Here is a 10140-nt window from a genome sequence, read left to right as displayed (position 1 = left end):
AGTCAGACATAGTGAAATTGAGATTTGAAAACTAAAGTGAATTTATATATCAGGATTCTAAATTATTCTATTTCAAAGTAGTTATTGAAGAGCTAGTATAAGATGTGAATGGTTCTATGACACATGGTTCGTAATATTAGCATCCTTTCTCTTGGTGCTTACACCTTGTTCAGTTGTTTCACCTTAAAATTGTACTTTTCAGTTGATTAATAGACAACAAAACTATCAAAGGAAACTGGAAGAGCAGTATGGGATTTTTATGCCTGTTTGTTTGCTATGATGTATTCATTTGTAGCATAAATACATAAACTGAAACTGACTAAAAACAGATGACACGGGTGGATCCTGGGTGACTCAGTCAGTAGAGCATCTTACTTAAACTTGGGTCGTGAGTTTGAGCCCGTCTTTGGGCTCTGTGCTGACAATTCAGAGGGTGAAGCCTGCTTCAGATTCTGTGTCTCCCTGTCTCTCTGTCCCTGCCCCAGTTCACACTCTGTCTCTCTCCAAAATAAATAAACATTAAAAAAGGCTTTAAAAAAAACAGATGATGCTTATAGGATTTTGGCATTTCAGATGTCTTTACAAATAATCATTGTACCCTTTAGACACTTACTTTTAACAGACAATGTGAGTTTCTTTGGAAATGTTAAACGATTTATTGTACTCTTTTGTTCTTTTGTGCTCTTAAAAATCTAGTGTGATTGTTATTCAAAATTATAGTATTCCATTAAATCCATAGAGTTGTAGCTCTGGAAGAAAACTCATCTAAGAGTTAAGCATTCTTGGTTGCAATCTTAGGAAACCTTTTTGCCTTTATAAAATAAATAAATACCTCTCTTACAACACTGACCACACACTAAACTCTTGTTATATATTAGTTCCCTAGCTTTCTTCTCCCATTTGCTTTTACTGCCAAACTCTCTAGGTGGCCTCAGTGACTTATTTGGGCTCATAAACTAATACATGGCAAAATTAGTTGTAACTAAGCATTCTGACTCTTGTTTAGGACAAGAAAATAATAAATTCACCAACAGTAACATTTTTATTTCCAAATTACTATGTAGTGTTCTTCCCCTTGGCTTTTTTCTTAAAACGTTTTCTCTGTTTTAATTTTAGGCCACTGAAAGGTATGATATATTTGATCCACAACAGTCCATTTCAGCCCAGGAATCTACAGTGGTGACAAGGACATGGGACTCCTCCTACCAGATTCCAGATGGTTCAATACACTTGACATCCTGGCTGACAACTGTGAAAAAGAACCTTGGATTACTTTATTTTATTTTTGTGGGACACCACAATCCCAATTCCATAGGACACATCAGGTAAACGGTCTTATCACTTAAGAAAAACACACCCTTTTTCTTTTAAAATTTTATACATGGAACTGCAAGGAGCCAGTATATTTATTACGGAACACCCTACCCCTTAATAACCTTGTTGTTTTGAGAATGAGCCAGTTAACTCTGGTATGTAATATAATTAAGGAAGACTTTTTGTTTTTTTATGTTTTTTAATTTATTTTGAAAGACCAACAGAATCCCACGTGCTGTCAGCCCGACGTCGGTCTCCATCTTTGGAAGAACCATGAGATATGACCTTAACCAAAATCAAGAGTTGATTGCTTAATCAATTGATTTGTCCAGGGACCCCCAAGGAAAACTTTTTAAAATTCATTTTAGTCCACTTCTGACTTTAGAATCTATTTCTCCCTCTTTTTTTGTTTGTTTTTTTTTTTTCCTTTTCAGATGTGTTTATGGATTTCTGAAATTTCTGTTTAGGTATTTGATTATAATTATGTGAGGTGATACATTGTGGTTACTGTTTTACAATATATACGAATCAAATCATCATGTCATGCACCTTAAACTTACACATTGTTTTATGTCAATTATATCTCAGTAAAACTGGAAAAAAATAGAAGTTATTTCAATCAAGTTCTGTTCTACAAGGTCACATTTCTCACAGGTTCAAAAATGACAGCTGTCCCTGATACATTGCAATTTGATATCAGTATTAAGTGTTTTCTTAAAGTGTCTAAAGGTATGAAATATATTGGCTTCTTACATATTTGATTTTCTGAGGAGTCCATATACTAGAGTGTGGTAATAGGTGTTGTTTGGCACTGAATCACATGTCAGGACAGTTTTCAATGCTTGATTTGTAATGCAGATTATTAATGCCAACTGTGTTGGTAACTGTGTTACCAACTGTGTTTTGTATAGAATATTGTTGTTTGCTTGTTTTTTAAATTATTTCCTTTAGGAATTGTAGGATAATTTTTAAATTTTGGAACCTTAGGAATCTAAATGAAGCCTATAATTGAAATACATTTTTCTCATTGGAAGATACTCCTGAAGTCCTTTTAGAAAAAAAGATTTCTCACATCATCTATATTTACCTTTATAACTACAACCATTACCTTAATATGGATCACTCCTTAATGTTTCTTAAGACCCTTTAAAAATAGTGTGTGTGGGGCGCATGGGTAGCTCAGTCAGTTAAGCATCTGACTTTGGCTCAGTTCATAATCTTGCAGTTCATGAGTTCACACCCCATGACGGGCTCTCGCTGACAGCTCAGAGCCTGGAGCCTGCTTCAGATTCTGTGTCTCCCTCTCTCTCTGCCCCTCCCCCACTCACACTCTGCCTCTCTCTCTCTCAAAAATAAATAAGTTTTAAAAAAATAATAAAAGTGGTATGTATATCAGAATCACCTCAAACCCTTACTGAGGCTCTTATCTCATTGTATTATACCTTTTTTTATTTGTATATGTCTGTCACTAAATTCTATAGTCTTTGAAAGCAGGAATTTGCTTCTTTCTTGTGGGAACCAACATTATTCCTGGACCATAGAAGGCATCAGTCTATATTGTACAGTAGCTGAATTTTAGAAATGTTTCAAACTGAATTATTTTTTTTTTCTTTCTTGCTAAGGCTTCAAGTTCCCTGTAGACTTCTAAAATAACCTTTGCTGATGAGGATGTCTGATACTGTTACTGTAAAAAATGAAACTGAAACAATGAAGGATTTGGAGGCAGAAGTGAAAGATAAAACCAGAGTTGAAAATCTTATCAAATCAGAAAACTATGGGAAGATTTTGGCAGAGAAGAATGAACGTTGTATTGACAACAGTATTGATTTGCAGGTAAACAGGATTTTCTCTCTGGCTATAAATACTAAATTCTCAAGATACAATTCTACTTTTTATTCCAGATTCACTCTCAGAATTTTAAAACGGTAAGTTGACCCTTTGGGACATGTTTACCAGCTGCTTTTTGAGCCATCTGGACTAGCTTGTTGAGTGTAGCTCTTTGAATTGTTTGTATCTTTGATTTGCTTGTAATATAATTGCTTTCATTTGTATGTGGCCAATTCATTTTTTATTGGCTTTCTACTTTTTTGTACTACTGTGCACCTGTTAGTGTCATGAGAGTTCAGAATCTAACCTAAGAGCCCTTAAAGGAGAGAAGAATAAGCAGGATTGCAAACTGTAGAAGTTTTCTTGGCAAAAACAACCCTCAAGGGAAGTAGTCGTCCATGACTGAGAATAGAGGTTGCTGGGAAAAATGAATTCACTTGAGGCCTTTGTTAGTACACATATATGATGATTTAGAATTAACTATTGAGAAAGCTTTTAATTCCAGGCATAGATGGAAATTGATGAGTTGGTCAACAGATTCATGATAGTTAAAAATTATTTCAGGTAGTTCTTACTGTATTCACTTCTGAATGTTCTAGTAATATCACATGATTTGTGAATCAGGAAGATGGCATAAGGGCTTGGCTTAGTGAATTTTCTGTTGCTTGAAGCACTAAAAGTGGTCTTCTGCTAATATTTAACTAAGAGATGGGCTGGCCTAGAAGGTCCAAAACTGTTTTTTCACATATCTAGCACCGTGGTGGAAATGGCTGAGATGTCATCTCAGCTGGAACTGGGAGCATCTCCCTGTGGCCCCTCCAGCAAGGTCATCCAGAGTAGGCAGACTTATTATGTGATTACTCAGGGGTCACAGAATGTTCCAGGAGCCAACTACAGCTGCAAGCATTCTTTTGACTAGGCTCACAAGTCCAAGAATGTCTCTTCTGTCACCTTTTGATGACACATGTCAATAAAGGTAGTCCAAATTCACGGGAAGGGCAATCAGGGTCTGCATTTCAGTAGGAAAGAAACATCATTAATCTACCACGAAAATTATCTTAAAATATTATTTCTAAGTCATTTGTTTTAGTTTAGCTCTGTGAATAAAGAATTCTACTTTTGGAGAAAATATTTTATCCTCATTCTGTCATTCTTAGTTCATCCTAAAAATCTCAAGGGCTACTTTTTTAAATAAACATAAAGGACTATTTTTTAAATATACTTTTATTATAAGTAAAGAGGTTTCTTTTAAAAGTTATTTCATTCCTTCATTCAGTCAAAAACTCTGTTTATTTCCCATTATGTGTCAGAAATCTGTTTGAAAATGAAAGCGTCTCACATACCTATGAAAAGGCATTTAGGCCCTATTGATTGAATATAGTCAAGTGGTAATTACCTAAGAAATTGTGAGAAATAACATACTTTTCCTAGTCATTTTTAGTAATAGCACTTTTTAAAACAAAAAATTGCCAAGCCTGCAGTCACCACACTCTGTGATGGCAGCATGCCAGTATCCTGACTGAATCAGAGAAAATCTCCTAAAATTCTGTTCCATTTGTTATTGAAATAGTAGATTTCCTTTTAGTCCCTTTTATACACCTAGGATTCACTCTTCCAGATCATACTTCTAAACAAACGATTAATTTGGATAATTGCATTTTGTACTGTATCTGTTGTGTTGCCCTTGGCAATAAGCACAAGAGCATTCCAATGATCACTGTCAAATCATGGCCCACTTGTTCATATGGTAGGAAACTTTCATGCATTCCCCAAACACTTATTGAAAGCCTATTCTATGCAAAGGAAATCCTATAGGAAGCAAAAATGGACATAGTCTCTGACATCATATTTCATATAGCATCATGACTATGAAGATTGGGAAGAGGAACAAAGAGAACATGAGAATTCATTGTATATTAATCCATTGAATGCTATGTTCACAATTTATTCAGGTGTTTATTAAAAGTTTGCTGTATGTGACAATATTTACTCTGCTTAGAACTCTTTGAGATCTAACATGCCTCCATGCAGGGTGCCTGGCACGAGGCTTACAGTCAAAACAACTTCCATGGAAGAGACTTAAGTAGTGGAGATTAGGAATGGAAGTAGATTAATAAATATAAAAGTTTGGTCCTATATTTTCACCTTTTATAAAATAAAGTCAACTGTAATATTTGGAAATATTTTATATAGTATTTTTACTTCCTCCAATAATCTCCAGTAATCACCAGTATGGAATAGAATAGTCTTGTTACAAAAATCTGGCTAATAAAAGTTACCTTTTAACCTAATATGGAGTTACCCTTATAACATACTAGTAGACATTTCATCCTTCTTGGGTACTTTTAAGATGCTGGCTAAAAGTTTAATTTTAATAGCCACCACTATTTTTACTCAAATTTAGATGTATATATCAACTTATATATGTTTCCTATTAAGACTTTTGAATAAACCAATATATTACCTATTTCCTTGTCTATCATTCTGAATAAACTTCTATCTGTTGTCTTGCTTCAGCCAGTAATACTTGAAATGACTTCGGAAAAGGAAAATGTTTCTTCAAGAAGCATGTATTTCATCCATTCCCAAGTCTTAATTTCCTGACTATCCCCTTAGTGTTTTATTTAGAAAAAGTCATTTTTGAATGAAGGGATATAATAGCTTCTTTAGTACTGTGAAGAAATCTTACAGTTTTCTACTATCTGTTAAAGTGTTAAAGATAGTATTTACATTAAAAATAGTACCAAATGGAAGAGAGGCCAGCAGACATTGGACATTACCTTCGATGGTTACAAGTAGACTGTCTCATAGATCTCCTTAACCATTGCTTTTATATGTAATTCTGCTTGCTTGATTTTCTACTTTTTAAAAATGTTCATTGTGTTTTTCATTCCAAGTTTTATTTGCGGTTAATCTTTTGTAGAAGCTTAAGGATTACTCCCTTGAGAATACTTCAGTGCTAATTCAAGCAATCTGTGTGCATTAATGTCAAGAAGTTAACTTACCTGTATGATTTCTATGGGGTTGATTCTCAACTCGTGATTATGGTCCCAGATAATTGTGCAAAGAGTTTTTGCTTAGTAGCTTTTGCAATTGTGAGGTATTTAGAAGATTGGGGTAATGAGGAGTCAAGTTTCTAAATCTAGAAAAATGTTGTTTGACTACAACTAATCTTTAACTTGGAATAACTGATTAATATAGCCTCTGGTGTTTGATTTTTTTTTTTCTCACAGATTGAATTTTCAGATTAAATTTAGGGTAAATTACTTGTGTTTATTTTTTTTTGCAGTCATATATTTGAAATGTGAAATTAGGAGTCTTGTGCTCTGCTTACTATATATTCAACTTCCCCATTCTTTTACAGTTGTATCTTTGTACTGGACACAGGCTTTGTCTAGGGGTGTTTATCCATGTACATGTATATATAAACACAATCCAAAACTCATTTTAGAGCCGTTTAAACAATGATCCCTCTCCCAGCAAACTGTGTATTGAACAAAAGATGGCCAGTCCAAATTGTGTTGGTAACCTTTGTTGTGGAGGAAGTAAGAACTGATTTTTGTTTACAACTAGGCCTTTTTGTGCCAAAGAGCATGAACAGCTTCTGATCTATATGAGTGAATTTTCCAGACACAGTCAGTTGAAGTAGGTGCTTAGTATATTCTCAATTTCTGCAGCAGTCCCTTTGATAGTCAAGACAAGATACCTACCTCTTGTATCCCCACGTTAGCTCCAACGCCTTTCTTTAAAAAAAAAAGAATATAGAGCATGGAAGAGACAAGAAAGCAATGTCAGTCTAATAAGGTTATCAGAAAAACTCAAGGTACAGAACACATTTCCCCAACAAGAAGTTAATGGGCATTAAATTATTTAATTGATGAAACACGTAAGGAAGTTTTTGTTTAAAGGATTGAGGAAAAGGTTGTCTGTATAAAATCATACAAATCTTAACTGTTTTCCTGTTTGTCCAACAAAGATATGAAGGATGTATCTAACAGACATGATACATAGTGAGAGCCTAGAAAGTGGTAGAGTCTATTAATAATATAATATTTATAGTCATCAGCATGTTACTAATTATTTACTAGTAATAGCACAACTACATGGCTTGTTAGATTGGTCCCTTTATTCTCACACAGCATTCTTTTTTTTTTTTTTGTAGTAAAATAAAAAAATAAAACTTATTTCTTGACATAAACTCCCCAGAATTTCAGTGCAGTACTGTTTGTTTCTTTGCATTAAATTCCAGATTTGTGTATTATACTTTTATTGTCTTTTATTAATATCTCATGAATTCAACTTTTAAAACTTAAAATTCACTTCCCATAATGTGCTTTAATTTTTAAATTATTTCAAGGATTTGGTACTGAATCTGGGTTATAGGGACATAAAATAGCTAGCGCACTTATAAATACATTTGCTTCTCACAGCTCTTCATTATTACATGTGTAAAGAGGAGGTTTACTTCTTATTTATTTACAATGGAAGTATTTTACATAATATTTTTACTTCCTCCAGTAATCACCAGTATGATAGTGAGATCCTTTATCTTTTATCTAAAGGATAACTGTAAACCGGAGAGGCTATGACCTTCTCTCCATGGACTTTTCCTTAGAGTGTAAGACTTTGGTCTTTGGATTTGACCCTGTTCTTTTTTGCCCCAAGTGTTATATGATATAAACGAATTAACAATTGGCGTTGGTTTGGCAGTGTGTTGGTTTAAAGTCCTCTCTTGCAGCTCAGAAAACTTTGTTGTTTTCTGTGGAAGTTAAGAGCCTAGTCTCTGTTGTTTTTATTGCTCTGGACCTTTAGCTAGACATTTAACACTTTAATTCATTATCTCCTCCACGTAATTACCATTAATCCTTACTATTACCTTGAAAAGTAGTGAGAATTACTAAACTCTTCAAGGTGCATTGGAAGTATTAGCTGAAACATTTCAACCATTACGGTTTATTTTGTTCATAGTAACTACAAATGAAAAATGTTCCCCTTTTTGAGATAGATTTCCTCTTAATTGAGTTTCATTAGTTGGTGGCTCTTTTACCAAAAGAGACACTTAGGATAAACAAAAACAAACATTAGAAAACAAAACCTATGTACCATTTCTTTATAATAAGTGGACTACATATATTTAGATTTCTGTTGGTTTTGTTGTTGTAAAATTCTCTGGGTTAGCAGTTAAGGTCCAAGTAATATTTTGAGAGTCCTTCTAGATTCATATTCTGAAACAAATTGTAGATCTGTTTAAATTTCCTTTATTGTGGGGGTGCCTGGGTGGCTCAGTCGGTTGAGTGTCCGATTTCGGCTCAGGTTATGATCTCGTGGTTCGTGGGTTCAAGCCCCGCGTCGGGCTCTGTGCTGACAGGTAGCTCAGAGCCTGGAGTCTGCCTCAGATTCTCTATCTCCCTCTCTCTCTGACCTTCCCTTGCTCATGCTGTCTCTCACTCACTCTCTCTCTCTCTCTCTCTCTCTCTCTCTCTCTCTCTCTCTCTCTCTCTCACTGTCTCTCTCTGAAATAAAACATTTAAAAAAATAATAAATTTCCTTTATTGTAAACAAATGACCAAAATACTGAAATTATCAGTGATGCTTGTAGTGGGCTTTTTTGCCCTCAAAGTTGATTTACAGGGCAATAAATTTATAAATGGTTTACACCTTCTGTAATCTTCTACTTTAAGCACTTATTGAAATGAAGCTCAGTTTTTCTCCAGGCTAGTAGCTAGTAGTTCTGACGATGTATTAATACCAGTTTCAAACTGAAATCCTTTAAGGATATCTCATATTTTGCATGCATTTATTGCACTAATGTCTTGTACATTAATTTTAAATTGGGGACATTGTCCCTAAGCCTTGCAAATTCTAATTTAATTAGTATCCTTCTAGAGTGGTTAAGGTCTGTTAAGCAACCTGCTAAATTTTTAATGTGACAGTAAAATTCTGGTAAAAATGAGAAGCAAAACAGTAGAGAAAATCGGTGAAACCAAAAACTGGTTCTTCAAAAAAAAAAAATCAACAAATTGACAAAACTTTAGCTAGAAGGACTAAGAGAAAAAGAGGACTCAAATTGCTAAAATTAGAAATTAAAAGTGGGGACATTATTACCAGTTCTACAAAATAAAAGGATTATAAAAGGCTACTATGAACGATTGTGTATCAACATATTGGGTATCGAGATGAAATGAGCAAATTGCTAGAAACATAAAACCTAACCAGACTAAATCATGAAGAAGCAAAATCTGAGTAGACCTATAACTAGTAGGGAGATTGAATCAATCCCTGACCTGTTAGCCTTACTGTTGAATTCTACCAAACCTTTAAAAAAGTAAAAGCAGTCCTTCTTACACTTTTCCAAAATATTACAGAGAAGGAAACACTTCCTGACTCCTTCCTTGTGGCCAGCATTACCAGATACCAAAGCCAGATAAAGACTTTAAATGAAAATGACAAACCACTGTCCCTTATGAACATTGATGCAAAAGTCTTTAACAGAATATTTATGAGCCAAATTCAGCCTCATATGAAAAGGATTATATGCCACGACCATGTGGGATTTATTCCTGAAATTGTAAAGATGGTTCAGATAAACTCAGCAATGCAACACACCATGTTGACAGAATGAAGGGAATAAAGCATTTGATCATCTCAATTGCTGCAGAGAAGGCATTTTACAAAATTCAACACCCCTTCTTGATAAAACACTTAAAAAAACTAGTACTAGAGGACACTGCCTCAACATAATAAAAGCCATATATGAAAAACCTATACTGAATATCATACTCAATGACAAAAGACCTAAAGCTTTTCCTCTAAGATCAAGAACAAGGCAAAGATGCCTGCTTTCACCACTTATGTTCAACATAGTGCTGAAAATTCTAGTCAAAGCAGTTAGGCAAGAAAAAGAAATAAAGGACATCAAAATTGGAAAGGAAGAAATAAAATTATTTCTTTGCACATGATATCTTATATGCAAAATGTAAAGATCTCCCCCCCCCAAGA

At 34.3% G+C, this 10140-nt stretch overlaps 1 protein-coding gene across 9 annotated transcripts in view; it reads left to right on the top strand.

Annotated features, from left to right (window-relative positions):
- Positions 1-1237: 1237 nt before the first annotated feature.
- R3HDM1 (R3H domain containing 1) overlaps positions 1238-10140 on the top strand; it is a 127711-nt gene continuing 118808 nt past the window's right edge. For all 9 annotated transcript variants that reach the window (XM_077747832.1, XM_077747828.1, XM_077747824.1 and 6 more), the window contains exons 1-2: positions 1238-1325; positions 2937-3147. In XM_077747832.1, coding sequence (XP_077603958.1) covers positions 2977-3147 — 171 coding nt within the window. In that variant the 5' untranslated portion in view covers positions 1238-1325; positions 2937-2976. The remainder of the gene's footprint in view (positions 1326-2936; positions 3148-10140) is intronic.

The sequence above is a fragment of the Crocuta crocuta genome, unplaced genomic scaffold (assembly GCF_008692635.1).
Source record: "Crocuta crocuta isolate KB4526 unplaced genomic scaffold, BGI_CrCroc_1.0 scaffold427, whole genome shotgun sequence".
Lineage (NCBI taxonomy): Eukaryota > Metazoa > Chordata > Mammalia > Carnivora > Hyaenidae > Crocuta > Crocuta crocuta.
This window is presented reverse-complemented; position numbering and strand designations above follow the sequence as displayed.